Source organism: Malaclemys terrapin, chromosome 13 (genome assembly GCF_027887155.1).
Source record: "Malaclemys terrapin pileata isolate rMalTer1 chromosome 13, rMalTer1.hap1, whole genome shotgun sequence".
NCBI lineage: Eukaryota > Metazoa > Chordata > Testudines > Emydidae > Malaclemys > Malaclemys terrapin.
In genome coordinates, this window is record NC_071517.1 from 26,542,720 (window position 1) to 26,561,249 (window position 18,530).

At 47.3% G+C, this 18,530-nt stretch overlaps 1 protein-coding gene across 5 annotated transcripts in view; it reads left to right on the forward strand.

Annotated features, from left to right (window-relative positions):
• Positions 1 to 18,530, forward strand: part of GAS7 (growth arrest specific 7) — a 218,120-nt gene that overhangs the window by 146,548 nt on the left and 53,042 nt on the right. For all 5 annotated transcript variants that reach the window (XM_054047789.1, XM_054047791.1, XM_054047790.1 and 2 more), the window contains 2 exons: positions 6,437 to 6,522; positions 9,699 to 9,752. In XM_054047789.1, coding sequence (XP_053903764.1) covers positions 6,437 to 6,522; positions 9,699 to 9,752 — 140 coding nt within the window. The remainder of the gene's footprint in view (positions 1 to 6,436; positions 6,523 to 9,698; positions 9,753 to 18,530) is intronic.

Below are 18,530 nucleotides of genomic sequence, written 5' to 3' on the forward strand. Positions count from 1 at the left end.
GAAGAAGGCTGACAGCAGAGTAGGGAGCTCCTGGGGGCAGTCTGGGGAGTCCCTACAGAGGCCAGGCTGTGCCCTGTTAGAGGGGGCTGGCCCACACGTAGCCCTATCACCCCCAGGGAAGGGTAAATTACAGCAGCAAGCAGTCTGGTTCCCGCAGCAGCCCTCAAGGGGAGTGCAAAGCTGTTTGGGCCAGTTGGGTGTAGTGGAGCCTTCTGAGGGCTCCCCCATTCACAGTCCCTCTGCATAGGGGCCGCTGAAGAGCAGACAACGGGTCTGGGAAGATGGTGGACCCGGAGCAATACTATGCTTGGGGTAGCTGTGACTCTGCTGAGCAGAAAGGGGAGCCCCACAATCCTCTCCCACACCAGGAACCAACTGAAGCGCACACAGCTCTGAGGAGGGGCTGAAAACAGGCAGAGCCATTGGATCATGTTATATCTTTCTCTGCTAGATTGAAGAGCTCATTATCAAATTTTTGTTCCCCATTATAGACTGTAATCAAGCCCCTCTTTACTCTTCTCTTTCTTAAACTAAATAGATTAATCTCCTGGAGTCTGTCACTCTAAAACATGTTTTCCAATCCTTTAATCATTCTGATGGCTCTACTCTGAACATTATCCAATTTATCAACCTCCTTCTTCAATTGTGGGCTCCAAAACTGGACCCAGGATTCCTGCACCAGTGCCAAATTCAGAGGTAACACAACCAATCTACTTCTGCTCGAGATTCTCCTATTTATACATCCAAGGATCCCCTTCTACAGCTCTACATTAGCCGGGGATCTAGTCCATTGACTCCAATGGAGCGATACCAATTTACCTCAGTTGAAGATCCGGCCTTCACTTTGCCTGTAGATTCTGCGTTACGTGAGTGTGCCATGCAGGCCGCGTCGCTCCAGGGCGGGGGACAGTTTGAGGCTGCAGGTCAGATGTTTATTTGGCACTGGTGAGGCCACATCTGGAGTATTGTGTCCAGTTTTGGGCTCCCCACTACAGGAAGGATGTGGACAAATTGGAAAGAGTCCAGTGGAGGGCAACAAAAATGATTAGGGGGCTGAGTCACATGACTTATGAGGCGAGGCTGGGATTATTTAGTCTGCAGAAGAGAAAAGTGAGGGTGGATTTGATGACAGCCTTCAACAACCTGAAAGGGGGTTCCAAAGAGGATGGAGCTCGGCTGTTCTGAGTGGTGGCAGATGACAGAACAAGAAGCAATGGTCTCAAGTTGCAGTGGGGGAGGTCTAGGTTGGATATTAGGAAAAAACTATTTCACTAGGAGGGTGGTGAAGTACTGGAATGGGTTACCTAGGGAGGTGGTGGAATCTCCATCCTTAGCGGTTTTTAAGGCCTGGCTTGACAAAGCCCTGGCTGGGATGATTTAGTTGGGGATGGTCCTGCTTTGAGCAGGGGGTTGGACTAGATGACCTCCTGAGGTCTCTTCCAACCCTGATATTCTATGATTCTATGAAACTCACTCAGTAGAGCCCCACCCAGACAGCCACCAGAATGAGCTCATTTAGTTCAGAGGGCTGCACTTCCAGTGCCTGTTTCCTGGCACCTCGGCCGTGAGCCCCAGAGCTGTCAGCACTGCACTCTCTGCAGCCCATGCTGACCTGACCAGCTGCTCGCTAGCTGGTTGCAGTCCCATCAGCAGAAGGGAGGGGAGACTTCCCTGGCACTCACCAGCACAGGCAGGGGATCCGTAGAGCCACACCTTCCACCCAGACCAACCCACCTTTAGGCTCAGAGCAAGTAGGGCTAGTTTGCAAAGGTTTCAAATCCTGCATTCTTCATGGGAATGTAGGTGACTCAATTTGTCTCCTATACGCAGGGGAGGGGCTCAGCCCTAGCACCTCCCCTACCTTATACCAGGGTTCACTCTTCAGGAAGTGCAGCCCATGACTGGGAGAGAGAGTGGAGGGAGAGGAGGAGCTGGGGATCCAGCTTTCGGGCAGGGACTGGCCACAAGCACCCTACTCCCGAGAGGGGTGGGTAGAAAGCAGCCAGCAGCAGAACTCCAGTGGGGCAATGGCGGTTGGGGAAGAAGGGGTCTTGTAAATTCTTGAGCACCAAGTAATTTTATCCCCTAAAATACTAAAAATGTAGAAAGCAGCTAAACAAGAAAAGGTAGGGGCCAGATCTGATTGGCTATCTCAATGCCCACTCAAGGAGGTGATGCCCTCTACCGTAGGCACATGGGGTTCTTCGCAGGCGTTAGGGGAGGCACTGCGTGATGAAAGACAAGCAATATACTCCCAAGGATTAACTGCCAATCTCCTGTAACTAAGGAAAGGAAAGGAAGAAAAAGATAAACATACCTCAACCCAGACAGAACACAAGCAATCAGAAAACAAAGGTTCCTTCAGTTACACGTTCCTCTTGTGTCTCTCTCGGAGAGCTGTCCTCAGAGATTACACCTTGAAGTGTGGGCCTGGTCTGTGGGATGCTCTCCTCTGTGTAAGTTAGGACTAGAGTGCATTATTCCCCAACTCAGCAATGAGTCCTTACTCAGAGATGGGCACAGGGGCTTTGTCTAAGGGTCAGTGAATCCTGCTTGGTTTATCATGGATAATCTAAACAGTCGATAAATAGGCAGAGATGAGTGACCTGAACTAAATCCTATGAAATTGGACAAAGTTAATAAAAGAACCAATTCAAAGAGCAGTGTGGAGACAGGCAAATTAATAAATATTAAGAACTTTAAATTTAAATTAAATCTGTTTACCAAGGTTAGCTGCTGTCTTCTCTCCCGGTGTATGCAGACTGAACAATCTGATGTTTAACAGGAGAAGCTTTTAGTACCTTAAACTACCATATCAGAGGAGTAGCCGAGTTAGTCTGAATCTGTAAAAAGCAACAGAGGGTCCTGTGGCACCTTTAAGACTAACAGAAGTATTGGGAGCATAAGCTTTCGTGGGTAAGAACCTCACTTCTTGCATCTGAAGAAGTGAGGTTCTTACCCACGAAAGCTTATGCTCCCAATACTTCTGTTAGTCTTAAAGGTGTCACAGGACCCTCTGTTGCTTTAAACTACCATAGTATTTCCATATTCCATTAGAATTATTGCAAGAACAATTTAAATCTAAACCCTTGGCAGTGCTTTTGCAAACTCCATTTCACCAATAGTGCTGAGGTCTCTGAGATATCACCGTGTGCAGAAGCCGTGCTGGACTGAAAGTTACCTCTTGGTGCTGTGTTGTAGCTTCTTGGTTCTTCTTGGTTGTCTTGCTGCTCTTTGTTTGCTTCTTGAGGTGTTGGCTTGGAGGTTTGATGAGAATACATTAACAGGCTGAGTTTGTGTGAGAATGAACATAAAAGCTCAAGAGAGTGTAAGTGTGTGTAAGAGCATAAAACCATAATCCGAGAGGGAGTCTCTCACTTCAGAGGAATTATACTCCTCTCTTGCCATGATCTGACTGGAGCTGGACAGCACATCTCTTTCAAGGGCTTGACTGGACTCAAGTATCAGCCACTGTCACCTTTCATTGGCTCAACCCCTTCATGGGCTGATCTTGGTAGTATCTTCCATTCTCAGGTATGCATGTGCAGCAGGGCTGTAACTCTTTTATTCGTTCCATTTTCTGAGCTATCCCACTAGTTCCATCAGGTTTTAATAGGAGTTTAAATTCTGTTTCAAATGAATACAGACACTGCTATTTCCTATATTTCAGCCCTTAACATCATTTTTAAAAACAAATTATTATTAAAGAGAGTCTTTAAACTTAAATGGGGATCAAATAAAACACTGTCTTTTTTTCTTAACTGTCCGTGGAGAAGTTCTTCTTGTCTTCCTGAATTTGATAAGGAGTTGCTTAAGCCCTGGCAGATAACTAATTAATTTCCTAATGAATATAAATAATTGTATACTCAAGTGGCTTCTTATATTAGTTCTCAATTCTAGCAAGGTCGTTTTATTCCATATTTGTACAAAAAACATCTCAATATTCATATAACTTGTATGGAGTGATTGAATTTAAATACAAAACATTTGCAAATAAACATCTCAAACAAAGATTATATCATCTTAAGTATTTGAAAGACAACTCAAAGGTTCACCTTCAAGAGAAAACATGAGTTAGAAGTAATCAGTCTTCTGTAAAACATTTCCCAACCATAAATGTTCTTAAAGTTTGAAGAATGAAGGCTTTAGAAAACATATAAAAGAAATCCGTTTCAGGGAGGATATTTCTAGAATTCTTTGTGTGGGTTTAAAACTAAAGGTTTTTCTCTTTGCAAAGAGGAAGGGTGAATAGGGTGCTTTTATGACTTTGTTTATGACTCTGGTAGCACATCTTAAGCATCACTCGTCTTTGTAATATCCTGAATAAACCAAATCTCTTTATAACTTGGTTTTTTTAGATAAAGTACACATGTATGCCAGCCTTGTGTTTTTCACAAGGAGAGGTGTCTTATCCTCAGAGAAGACTCTCTTTGTTAGTTGTTTGTCTTTTGACCAGTTGTTCCTAGATTTGCAGTCTGCGATTTATAGGTAGAGCCCTGTGCAGATACAGAAATGTGTATCCGCATCCAATCCGCTAACCGCAAAAATTATCTGTGGATATTCGCATCCGCAGATTTGCAGGGTTCTACACTGAGGGCCAGGCTGAGGCTCTGAGGCATCCCCCCCCGCCGGAGCCCAGTCGGGGAAAGCCATGGTGCAGCTGTGGGGGACCCCACCTTTCTTGGGTGGGGGGCCCAAGCAGCCCCTCGCCAAGTGTCCCAGCCCCCCCACCTAGTGTCCCTGCCCCCCATCCCCCTGCCAAATGTCCCTGCCCCCCTGCCCAGCATCCCTGCCCCCTAACCTTCCCACCCAGGGCACGTGGAGAGACCTAGGCTCCCCAGAGCTGCCAGAGTGGCGCTCCTGGGCCCGTCTCGGGGGATGGGGGGGTGTCAGCTCAGAGCCCAAGCAGCCTCCGGCCCATGTTCCTGCCCCCCCGGTCCACTGCCCAGGGCAGGTGGAGGATCCGTGTCAGAGCCCTACTTTGTATCTGCATCCGTGCTGCTATCTGTCGTAATGGTCTGTGGATATCCATAGATATAAAGTGGATACCTGCGGATTTGCAGGGCTCTATTTATAGGACATTTACAATTTGCAATTAAAGGTTCCTATGAAAGGCACAAATCCAATAACTATCACATAAGTACCTCTTTCCAACCTGGCTAGGATGTTGTCTCTTTCTGTTTGTCTATCTGGTCTATTCAGATTGTAATATCTTTGGGGCAGGGACAGTCTGCTTCCCTGTGTGTTCTGTGCACAGCACAAAGGAGTCCTGACCTCACTCCATGTGCTCCCAGAATATAAACAGTGACTCATTTCTAATAGCACAGCAGCTCAGAACTGCAGGTTTCTCTCCCCCAACACTCCTCCCTCACTCCCAGGACATTATGCAGTCCCAGTTTAGGTGCCACTTTCAGTTCCGTGGCAGCTCATACCATCAGCCTGACAGGGTAATGGCAGAGCTCTAATAGCCCTGCAGCTGCCTGACTGACATTCAGTCCCCCAGGAGCCCTCCAGTGAGTCACATCCCAGGGGAACAGCCCTTAGTAGTAGAAATGGCTGTTTCCACAAACACCTTCTGGAGCAATCATCCCGGAGTGTGGTGGAGCCAGGAGCAGATGCTGAGGGCTATGTACATGGATTCCTCCCTCACTCGAGACAGGATCAGTGTACTCTATCCCCATTTCTCAGGCTCTATGCAACAGGCAGCTGCAGACATCCGTCCCTTAGGGAGACATTCGGATTTGGGCATGGACCCAAGCTACATGCTCTGAAAATGAGGATCCGGGATGTATGAGCCCCTGAAAACTGAGGGTGCAGAAGTCCTTTGCACTCATTATTTGTTGTCAGGACTGGTTTCTGCTTTATACTTAGTGTCGGCTTTTCAAGGAGTAGATGCAGTATCCAGCCCCAAGCAGCCACAAGTCAGGCCTCAGAAAATCAGGGGATGGGCTTTCAAATCATGCAGTTTTAAAATATAATCAGCGTTGGATTGTTGTCCTTTGCCTCTAGTTTTTGGGGTGCTGGTTTGCAGAACAGAAGTGGAACTAGTATCTGCCACATGGGGGGCTGTTTGGAATTGATTCAAGTTCTAGGGCGTCTCCCTTAGACCTTTCTACAGCCGTCTAACTCTGCTGACTTCAGTCTGCCCTGGAACAGTGAGAGGGGGCCTGGGCCCAGAGGCTAGACACACTACTGGGTTGTGGGTTGGCACTGCCCCATCCAATTCTATTGAGTCAGGCCCATGCCTGTTTAGAGGTCTGTTCAGTTCAGGCACCTCTGGGGTAAGATGGCACATAGGGAAGGCAAGTATCTTGTTACAGGGTTCTGAGAGTTTACCTTTATGATAAATAAAGTGACTAAGAACCATTGAAAGTCTGTATTTAAGTATTTGCTGCCTAGAGCAGCCCTTCTAACCTCCTCTGTGTGTTCCTTACAGCGAATGGATATCACACCCCTGTGACGCCCATGCATCAAATGGAGCCTGGTCATATGAGTCTCCGGAAACCCAGCGGGGACCCCCAGGTAGGTTTTGGGGAACATTCTGAGCAGGAGTGTAAAGTAGTAGAGTAGTTTGTGAGTCCTCCAATGACACTCACAATCAGGGCCAGCTTTAGCAAGAGCGGGGCCCGATTCCGGCTGAAGCTCCGGCCAGGGTTGTGGGGCTTGGGTCCGGCCCGGAGCCGAGCTGCGGGGGCTGGAGCTGAGCCGAGCCGCGGGGGCCAGGCCCGAGCCGAGCCAGAGCCGCGCCAACCCGCGGGGGCCGGAGCCGAGCCGCGCCAACCCGCGGGGGCCGGGCCAGAGCCGAACCGCACCGCAGGGGCCGGGCCGGGCCGCACCGCGGGGGCCGGGCTGGGCCGAGCCGTGCCGCGGGGGCCAGGCGAAGCCGTGGGGGCCGTGCCGGAGCCAAGCTGAGCGGGCCGGGCCAGAGCCGAGCCGCGGGGGCCGGGCCGGGCCAAGCCTAGCCGCGGGGGCCGGGCCAGGCCGGGCCGAGCTGAGCCAAGCCTAGTCGCGGGGGCCGGGTCGGGCCAGAGCCGAGCCGCGGGGGCTGGGCCAGGCCGAGCCGAGCCAAGCCAAGCTGTGGTGGCCGGGCCGGGCCGAGCCGAGCCAAGGCGTAGCCGTGGGGGCCGGGCCGGAGCCGAGCCGGGTCAGAGCCGCTGAGGCCGGGGGTGCTCGGCGGAGGCCGGGCCGGCGCACTCAGCCAGAACCGGGGCCAGAGTGAGCTGCTTGGCCGGGGCTGGACTGGGCCGCGCCGCGCCTCCCCGGAGCCCTTCTCGCGCCCCCCGCCACCCCAGCTTACCTGGTGCTGCCAGCCTGCCTGCCCGCCCCTGCTTCTTTTCAGACTTCCCGCGAACCTCTGATTCGCGGGAAGCAGGGAACGGGGAGGAGCAGGAGGCGGAGTGTTCAGGAGAGGGAAGGAGGGAGAAGCGAGCTGGGGGTGGGGTGGAGAGCTGCGGCTCGGGGCCCTCTTAGCACAGGGCCCGATTCAGCCGAATCAGCTGAATCGGCCTACAGCCGGCCCTGCTCACAGTGAGCATGCTTTAGAAGCCGCCAGAACCCAGTCAGAGCAGCAGTGTGTATGTAGCTGGGCCAGGCATGTTTGTCTATAGGCAGGAAACAGTGGAACCCCACTGTACTGTGTACCATGAAAAAACTCATACAGATACAGACAGACATCATCTTCCTTTCCAAATGCAAACAGATGGACATCATACCAAAAGGGACTAAAGGTAAACAGCTGCTACTCTGAAAACTGTATCGTGTGGTTTCCTCATGTTTCCACCACCTCCCCTGCTAAGCTGTTCCAATGTTTAATCACTGCTAGGAAATGGCATCTTATTTCAAGGCTGAATTTGTCAAACTTCCATTTCCAGCCATTGAATCTTGTTAGGTCTTGGTCATCAAGTCTGAAAACACCCTGCTCTCAGATCTCTGTACCATGATGTGTCAGTTCCTAGACACAGTGATCATGTCATCTCTCAACCTCTCTTCAATAAGCTGAGTAAATGGAGCTCCTTGAGCCTCACATGGAAAATCTTGTTTCCCAGCTCCTGGATCATTTGGTGGCCCTCCTTTGACCTTACTCCAGAACTTCCAATCCTTCCTGCAGTGTTGTCAAGGCTGGATCCCCACTTTGAACTTTAGGGTACAAATGTAGGGGCCTGCATGAAAACTTCTAAGCTTAACTACCAGCTTAGCTCTGGTTCCTCTGCCACCATTTCCCAATTTTTCCCTCCCTGGGAAGCCCTGAGAAACCTTTCACCAATTCCCTGGTGAGTACAGATCCAAACCCCTTGGATCTTAAAACAAGGAGAAATTAACCATCCCCCCTCCTTCCTCCCACCAACTCCTGGTGAACACAGATCTAATCCCCTTGGATCTTAAAAACAAGGAAAAATCAATCAGGTTCTTAAAAAGAAGGCTTTTAATTAAAGAAAAAAGTAAAAATCATCTCTGTAAAATCAGTATGGAAATTAACCTTACAGGGTAATCAAACTTAAAGAGCTCAGAGGACTCCCCTCTAGTCTCAGGTTCAAAGTACAGCAAACAAAGATAAACACTCTAGTAAAAGGTACATTTACAAGTTGAGAAAACAAAGGAAAACTAACATGCCTTGCCTGGCTATTTATTTTCAAGTTTGAAATAGGAGAGACTTGTTTAGAAAGATGTGGAGAACCTGGATTGATGTCTGGTCCCTCTCAGTCCCGAGAACGAACACACTCCCAAACAAAGAACACAAACAAAAGCCTTCCCCCCCCCAAGATTTGAAAGTATCTTGTCCCCTTATTGGTCCTTTAGGTCAGATGCCAGCCAGGTTACCTGAGCTTCTTAACCCTTTACAGGGAAAAGGATTTTGGAGTCTCTGGCCAGGAGGGATTTTATAGTACTGTACACAGGACAGCTGTTACCCTTCCCTTTATAGTTATGACAAGTGTGGACACCAGAACTGGACACAGTATCCTAGTAGTGGTCCTACCAATGGTCTGTCCACAAGCAAGATTATTTTCCTTTAATATTCCCCTTTTCTTACATTAGCCCTTTTTGCAACAGCATTGCACTGAGAGCTCATGTTGAGGTGATTGTTTGCAGTGACCTCTAAGTCTAAGTTGTTACAACACACAGCACAAGGCCCTGCTCTGGATCAGGGCCTGAGGGCATTACTAGAATAGAGAATTAGTTGAATTCTCCAAAGTGACACATCCCCTCAGGATCAGTTCAGTACTGCAGGAATTCAGAGCTTGGCCTTGTGGGCAGTACCATGGGGCGCAGCAGGTTCAGTGGCTCTGGGGGGCTGCACGGGTACAGTGCTTCAGTGGATGGGCACAGTGCTCAGTTGCTGGACATAGAGGGTACAGTGGCAGTGGTGGCACAGCCAGGAAGGGGCCCAGGGCTCAGTGGTGGGGGGGTAGGGGTGCAGTGGAGGGATGCAGGGGCTTAGTGGAGGGGCGCAGCGGGGAATGGGCACCAGGGCTCAGTGGAGGAGAGTGGTGGCTCAGGGGTTCCTTGGTGCCCAAGGCTGCTCCTCAGCTCCTGCCCGGCCTCCCCCTCATCCCCGCATCGCTCCCCTGCCCACTGCCCCACCTTTCTCGGCCAGACACTGACACCTTTCAATGATTCACTGCGCAGCTCGGGCCAAGCACACTCGCACACCCTCCCGCCATGGAGCGCATGCTGATGATACCTCTTTCCTCTCTCTGCAGAGTCCGGGGTCCCCGCGTGTGCCCAGGAGGCTGGCCAGGGAGAGCTCGAGGACGGTAAGTACAGCCAGGACAGCCGGCAGTGCTGCAGGCAGGGGGTGAGGCCTGGACAGTGATCCCTGCTGCTGTGCCGAGGGCCAGCAGTATGTGGGCCAGCTTCTGGGGCAGGGCAGAGCAGCCTGGGATGGCAAAGAAAGCCCCTGGCGGGTGGGGTGGCCCTGGGGCAGCCAGTCAAACCAGAGGGTACATTTCTAAAGCTCTGTCTGGGGGCTCCCTGCTCTGTTTTTAAGGGGCACTGAAGAAAAAACTTTAACAAAACGGCCTGGGTCAAACATGTCAGGCCAGTTCTTAGCAAAGTGGCCACATCACAAAAATGGAATTGACACTAATTGCAATCCTGTGCGTACTGCCAACAGAGGCCCCGAGTCTCAATGAGCAATAGACATTGAACTGCTCGGAGCCCTAGCAGTGCTGCCTCCAGGCAGAGGTGAGGAACATTGGTAGCGAAGCCTGTTCTGCCTGTGTAGAACCTGTTCTGTGAATGAATGGAAATCTTCATTCTTCCGGGCTACCAGGCCAGCATCTTTCACCGGCACTGAAGGTCACACCCCGAAAAACAATACAAATCAAAGTGATACAATTTCACAAGAGATATCTGTGCCCTGAAATATCATCCATAACTATTGTGTGAGGACTTCTGCCAAGAGTGGCCCACGTGGCCTTCATTCTCTACCCTTTTTCTGCCATTATATATGCTTTTAAGCATGTACATGCACTGAATTCCCCAGACTTAGAAGAAAAAGAGTGATTCTGTTCTAGCACTGATAGAGCTGAAATGGACCCTTTCCTTTGCTTCCAACTTTGTTGGTTTTGTCAGATAAAGTTAAGGCTCACAATAATTGGATTCATCTTCTGCTGCTCTGGGATTTGGAAACTGATTAGTTCATCTGTATGTTACATGGTGGCAGAAAACTGTCTGAGATCCAAAACTCTTTCTAAATCTGTCTTCAATAAAAAATCTAGAAAAGAAGTTCGAGCAACTAGTAAGGAATGCTGACTCTGCAAAATAACTATTGCTGATAAACAGCTGGTAAGGAAGTACTTGGGAAATGTGAATACCTACTATACAAATCAGCTGTTCTGGGTGATGTGTCTAACAAGCTTACTGATCCACTACCATTTCTTTTTTAAAACTCAGGGACAATTCAGGAGGTAATGAAATACTGGAGAAATGGAAATTTAGCACCTTATTTTCAATGAAGAATGATTCTGCCAATTACCACCCTAGAAGTGGAACTTCTCTCTCTAGCTGAAAGAGAGTAATGCAAGGGCATTAATATCTGGAAACGCATCCAGTTTGATGGAGATTTCTGGAAGAAAGTGCAGGGATTGCTAGTAGGATCAGTGTTAATTAACATCTTCATTACTGAACCACATTGAATAGTTTGCAACTTTGCATTACAGAAAAGGGTGTTATTAATCTCCCTAGATGAAACTTTGTGACCATATCTGGGCTTTAGTGTTCAGTTCTGGGCACCTCAATGCCAGAAAGATATTTAAAAGTGGAAGGAATTCAGAGAACAACACCACAACTGCTTGGGGCTGGATGGGATTTACTTAAGAGGAAAGATTAAAAGAACCAAGTGAGCTAAGCATTGACTAAGGGAGAGGGGAGGGAGCATGCTCATAACCTACAAATATTGGAAGGGTATAAAGCCCAAGGGAGGGAGAGGAATTATTTGAAGTCATACATTGTAGGGGCGTAACTAGGAGTAATGGGAGAACAGTCTATTGAGCTGCCCTTCCGTCAATGAGGAGTGTTCTTGTGCCCATGTACAGATTTGTTACAGGCCATTTTGGTGGCCATTGGTGAGTCACTGAGGCTCGATGGAAGTTAATTCAGTTGTCTGAGTGCCCATATGATGCATCCCTCTGCTGTGGTAGCCCAGTCACCTCCATCAGTCCTCCCACTGCTGTCCCAGAGTGCATCAGTCACTGAAAAAGTGGCCAGTCTGGTCACCTTTCTGTCCAGCAGTCACCTAGCAGCCATGCATGCTGTGTGGAGCTCACTTTTAAGCCATTTCAGAGCAAGGAACCTCTTTGTCCTGCGCAGTGCTTCCCAAGGTCTGGTAAATGCCTGGGCCCCTGCTTGCACCACTGCTAAAGTCCTCACCTTCATCTGCCTGGGGCTGCTGGGGATGCCCATTGCCAACTGGGAACGTGGCATAGAGAGGCCAGGAGGTAGCCACTGTCCACACTGGGAGTCGAGCGCTCTGTGGGGTTGGCAGAAGGGATAGGACCAGATAGGGTGTAAAAACACACCTAGGACAACAGTGAAACACCAGGAAATTCCCCCACAGTGTGTTCATTCTACTGTGAATTACACCTGGTCCTCTGCAAGTATCCCAACAGTCAGCCCATCTTGGTGATCGACAGCCCTTACTGTTAACAAATTGCACTTTATTTCCTGTCTCAATTTGTCATTAAACCCATACCATAATATACAGGTGATAATTTTGAAGCCCTTCAAATTTCTCTGGTATTTAAGCAGTACTGTGGGCTCTTATGCCACTTTAACCAAAGAAACAAACAGTGCTAAAATCTTTAGTTTACAAGCCAATTCAAGGCTTCTTCCTCTTGTTGTCTATGAACTATCAATTCTCTTGTCAACAAAGTCTGTGTGATTTAGGCTGAGCTCTTTGAAACACTCAGGGTTTCATCTTACAAATTGTACAACTCTTAGTATGATGAGTTTCTCCAGCCTCCACATTCTCAACTGAGTTAGTGATTAGACATGATTTCTAGACAACTAAGACAAACGATGAGTGAAATACAAGTAGATGTCATACATTTTAGTCATTCAGAGGGTTTTAACTCAGTTACGTGCTTTCTGGGAAGCATTTAGTTTAACATAACCATGTTGTCAGTTGATGAAACAATATATGTATAACTAGGCTTGGCAGACTTTGTTTTTTTTTTATATTTTTGACAGATCATAGAATCATAGAATATCAGGGTTGGAAGGGACCTCAGGAGGTAATCTAGTCCAACCCCCTGCTTAATCCCCAACTAAATCGTCCCAGCCAGGGCTTTGCCAAACCTGACCTTAAAAACCTCTAAGAAAGGAGATTCCACCACCTCTCTAGGTAACCTATTCATATGTACGGTGAAATGGACATTTACTAATACAAATCTAATCCTTCCAAGACTGTATATAGGTCATTTTGTTACTTATCAGTTGGAACTGGCCTGAAGCTGGCTTCTCCAACACATCTGCACAGTTGCAACGACTGGTTCCTTGAGTTAGCTAGAGAGTTCATTCATTCAGGTAATTCACTCAGGGTGTTGTGATACCAAGTTCTTGTCTCTTCCAGATTTTGCAGCAGTCTCCCTAGATCAGTGGTCCCCAACACGGTGCCCGCGGGTGCCATGGCGCCCGCCGGGGCATCTATGTACGCCCGCGTACTGGCCGGCGGAGAAGCATCCGCTGAAATGCCACCAAGAAGCAGCCTCATCAAGAGGCGTCGCCGCCAAAATGCAGCTGATTTTCGGCGGCGACGCCTCTTGATGCTGCTGCTTCTCGGCGGCATTTTGGCGGCGACGTCTCTTGATGTTGCCGCTTCTCGGCATTTCAGCGGATACTTTTCCGCCGGCCACGGTCCTTGGTGGCTCGTCGTCCAGCGCCCGCCACACTGAAAAGGTTGGAGACCACTGCCCTAGATGGTACTTTAACCGATAGGGTTAATAGGTGCTTGTCAGTGATAGGCTTTAGTTGTTAACAGCAGGACATATGTTCACTGGGCTAGGTGATGAATCTTTCTTGTCCAGCTGATTCTGGTGCATGGAGCACCGTGCTGAACAACACAGGGCATATTATATGTGATGCAGCAAAGCATAGTCAAATAGCGACCCAGGCTCCTGCCAATGATTTGAAAAGTCTATTCAGGTTATAAGCTGTGTCGCTTCTCATCATCATGATAATAAAATACTGATGGAATAGAATTGCAAGATACTAATACATCATCTTGCTTCTCTCCAAATACAGAACAAAAAAAAGTTGTGGAATACTTCTGCCTTTTGTGCATCGTGGTTGATAATTTTATGTCCTTATCCTATCATAATGGCACTGTACCAGGGGTAGGCAACCTATGGCACATGTGCCGAAGGTGGCACGCGAGCTGATTTTCAGTGGCATTCACACTGCCCAGGTCCTGCCCACCGCTCCGGGGGGCTCTGTATTTTAATTTAATTTTAAATGAAGCTTCTTAAACATTTTGAAACCTTATTTACTTTACTACAACAATAGTTTAGTTATATATTATAGGCTTATATAAAGAGACCTTCTAAAAAGGTTAAAATGTATTACTGGCACGTGAAACTTTAAATTAGAGTGAATAAACGAAGATTTGGCACACTACTTCTGAAAGGTTGCTGACCCCTGCACTATACCATTGTTTGGATTTCATTTGTTTTTGACACATTTAAAGAATTGCTTCTTACTGGCCATAGATTTTTCATTGATATCTTTAACAGTAGTTTGCATTTCCTAACTGCTGATGAGTAGTCATTGCTACCAGCTTCCTCATTTTTCAGTTTTGTTTATTTATATTTTAATTGCTGTTTTAATTTCCCTCTGAACCAGAATGATTTTTTAACCAAAGAAGCCATCTTATATCATTGTAGAGTTGTGGGACTTGGGGGCATCTAACAGAGCATTTTTATGTCTGTTGCTGATATCACTGCTCTACAGCCAAAATGCTTCTGAAATAAATGTAGTCAAACTTTACTAATTCTGGGTCACTGAGAACGAAAATGATGCTTAAAATTGTTGATTGGCTCTAGTTTTCAAGATATGCTATTGGGTCAATATATATATGACCCTTGACTTGGGAACGGCGGAGGATAAGTGAGTTATAAAGGGAAGGGATCTCAATTTAAACCAGAAATGACTAAAATACATCTTTGACTGGATCTATGAATAAATTTATGACTGAGTTTGGACAGTACTTGCTTTTTAGGCAAAACAATGAATGATGCAATCTGAAGCTGGTATTGCGTCATCCATGATATGAATTGCATCATGTTATTCCTAGAAGTCATGGATGATGCAATCATAATGAAGCTTACATCACTCTGCTGAACAAATTGCCCTATATCAGCTCTAGAAATCAGACAGTGTCGTGCTCTCTTATTTGTCAGTGTTTGATTTTGCAAAGGGACACATTTCTGTTTAGCCAAAGTGAGCAGAGATGCTTCGTACTTTGTGAACAGTGCAGATAACTTCTGCTATGTTTGTGGTGAAGTGACCTTTGCATCACAAAAGCGCAGTATAACCACTATGGTTAAGAAAGCCTATCACTTTTATTTTGGCTGCAAAATTGGAGATCAGGACAAGAGGTGGGCCCCACACATATGCTGCAACACTTGTGCAACCAATCTTTGCCAGTGGTTGAACAGGAAAAGGAAATCTATGCCTTTTGCAGTGCCAATGATTTGGAGAGAGCCAACAGATCATACCAGCAATTGTTACTTCTGCATGGTGCCTCCAGTTGGGAAAGGTGTGTCAAAGAAGAAAAAGTGGACTGTGCATTATCCAAACATTCCATCAGCTATACTCCCAGTACCCCACGTAGAAGGACTGCCGGTTCCTGATGCACCAGAATCATTCTCACTTGAGTCAGACGAGGAAGAGGAAGAGGATGAAACTTCTGGTCCTGAACCATCAATGTCACAGGACCCACATTTTCTCCCATCCTCCTCCTCTGAACCACACCTCATAACACAAGGTGAACTGAATGACCTTGTCAGGGATTTGGAACTACCCAAGAGTAAGGCAGAGCTGTTGGGCTCCGGACTACAGCAGTGGAATCTCCTGGCAGGTGATGTTAGGGTTTCCATGTTCCGTGACCGTCAAAAGGATCTTGTCCCATTCATAGAATCATAGAATATCAGGGTTGGAAGGGACCTCGGGAGGTCATCTAGTCCAACCCCCTGCTCAAAGCAGGACCAATTCCCAACTAAATCATCCCAGCCAGGGCTTTGTCAAGCCGGGCCTTAAAAACCTCCAAAGAAGGAGACTGCACTACCTCCCTAGGTAACACATTCCAGTGCTTCACCACCCTCCTAGTGAAAGCTTTTCCTAATATCCAACCTAGACCTCCCCCACTGCAACTTGAGACCATTGCTCCTTGTTCTGTCATCTGCCACCACTGAGAACAGCCGAGCTCCATCCTCTTTAGAACCCCCCCTCAGGTAGTTGAAAGCAGCTATCAAATCCTCCCTCATTCTTCTCTTCTGGAGACTAAACAATCCCAGTTCCCTCAGCCTCTCCTCATAAGTCATGTGCTCCAGACCCCTAATCATTTTTGTTGCCCTCCGCTGGACTCCTTCCAATTTTTCCACATCCTTCTTGTAGTGTGGGGCTCAAAACTGGACACAGGATTCCAGATGAGGCCTCACCAATGTCGAATAAAGGGGAATGATCACGTTCCTCGATCTGCTGGCAATGCCCCTACTTATACAGCGGGGAGGGAGGTCTTGGGGCTTCAGCCCCGCAAGGTGCATCTGTTGGGGATCGGGGCTTCAGCAGGAGTGAGCTGAAGCCCCAAGCCCCGGCAGGCGCATCCTGTGAGGCAGAAGCCCCAAGGTCTGGCAGGCATGCCTCGGCTCTTGAACTTATGGATATGGTTGTATGCGGCTCGGAGGGTCAGTAAGTTTGGCCACCGATGCTATGGTGTATTGCAGTGGTTTTCAAAAATTTTAGGTTGCACCCCTTTCCAAATAATGGAGTCTACCACGTACCCCCTTCTGAGATAGTGTCATAATATACCTATGATTGCCAAATCTTACTAAATAAAATGCATTGTCCACCATTGTGGGATTTTTCTCATGTACTTCCTGATAACCCCTAAAGACACAAGTACCCATTTGAAAACCATTGGTGTATTGCATTATGTTAGCATGTGACCATGTCATCCAAGTTGCATTGTGATAATGCATATGCACAATGGCAGAGTAGAAGGTGTGCACACACCCTTGACACTGGTATTTCCTGCCTTGTGGGCAACTCCCATTGTAATCACAGGATTGCATTCATTTTGGGATTGTCATTTAATTAAAGAAACATCCTCATTTTGTCCCCAGAGGACGTTTCACTTGGGCAGTATGCCATGCCGACCCAGCAGTGTCTGTCAGGAGCTCCCCATTTGACTGCACACCGGAAGCAACACTTTCATTTTGCCTTTTGACATTTTACTGCTTTTCCCAAGTATTTTTCAAAGGTCCTTCCAGTCTAATCCACTTTGGAGATCCAAGCAAAGAGGGAAAAAGTGCAGTGTTAGAAATCAGTTCCAATAGGGTGTTAAACTATTCTCTATCTGCTGTAAACGGTCCAGTGTACAGGGACTAAGAGCTGCTGGCCAAATCCTCCTTTGTTCTGGGTGTAGAGGACAAAAGAAGAAAGGCTTAACTCCAAGAGATTGGTCAGCCCTGTCCTAGGATCCTCTGAAAATCCCTCCAGCTGATATGATTTGATCCAACAGCAGCTCCTTGAGGTAGAGGTAAAGAAGACAATACTTTTGCATTTCAGAGTTATTGCTGAGTCACTTGGCAGGACTTTGTCTCTGTAGAGCCCTTTAACAATTCCAAAAATGAATAGACTTTCCACACTACATAAATGTAAAGAGACTGTACAGTGCCTTGCCTTAGAGCAGTCACATAGCTGTGCTTAGCACAGATCACACAGAGAAGCCTTTCGAGAAGCTGGAGTACTTGGGGATGGGAAAGGGAGGAGCAAAAAAGCCATTGCTAGAGGTAAACAGTTGTTTTCTGCAAAAAGCCAAAGGTGTTGACCAGGACTGGACTGTTAGACATGTACTGTATAAAACCTCTGGAGTTTGTTTTCCGTTGCGGTGCTGCTCTGTGGAGAATTGTTCCCATTTCATGATATGATACAAAAGAGACCTTTTAAAAATTATTTTAAATATATAATTTAGCCCCCTGGGATCCCTGTGATAGAGGAAAAGTGCGTGAGGGGAAAGGGAGAAAAAGGACAAGTTGGAAGAGATAACTGAAGAAGGGGTCATTGGCACTGCAAAAGCCTATGAGCACTGAGCAGTCCCATTGATTTTTCTGGGGCTATTCATAGACGGATACACTGAGTACATATAGAACAACATATTATATAAATCTCTTGGATACCACAGTGATCAGCAGGTCAAGACAGAGATTAGAGTTTATGGCTGCAATCTGCTTCCTTTCCGCAGCTTTGCCCCATATTTAATCTTACACTTTGTTTTGTTATTGTAGGGTTGCTCAGTAGCGGCGTGCACAGCCAAGCACTTCACTTGTTAATGTAGGGTTGCTCAGCAGTGCTATGTGCTGCCCAGCACCTCATTTATTATTGTAGGGTTGCTTAGCAGTGTGCACAGCCAAGAGTTTGTGAGCGCTAGACTGTGCACATTGGTTTTCAATTTTAGGATAACTCATCCAAGAACAATTGAACCCAGTGAATTTGGCAATATATCTGAGTATTTTCTCACTACACCTGACCAAGTCTCTGTACTTTCTATTGAGAGGAAGCAGTTTTCTTGTTGATGTTTTTACTATCAAATCTTACTGCAAGACACAAGGAAAGTCATTTGTAAGTATTTATTATTTTTTAAAACTCAGACAGCTTGAAAAGAAACCCCAGGACTCCTCCATCATCCACAATGGCTTTGAAAACAGCACTTATAAAAACAACAAAGGACTTCTTTTCCCCAGTAGCTGAAGATCTATTTACTGTGGTACAAACCTGTTTCTCCTCCCTTTGTTTAATGGAAACTCACTTTGTCT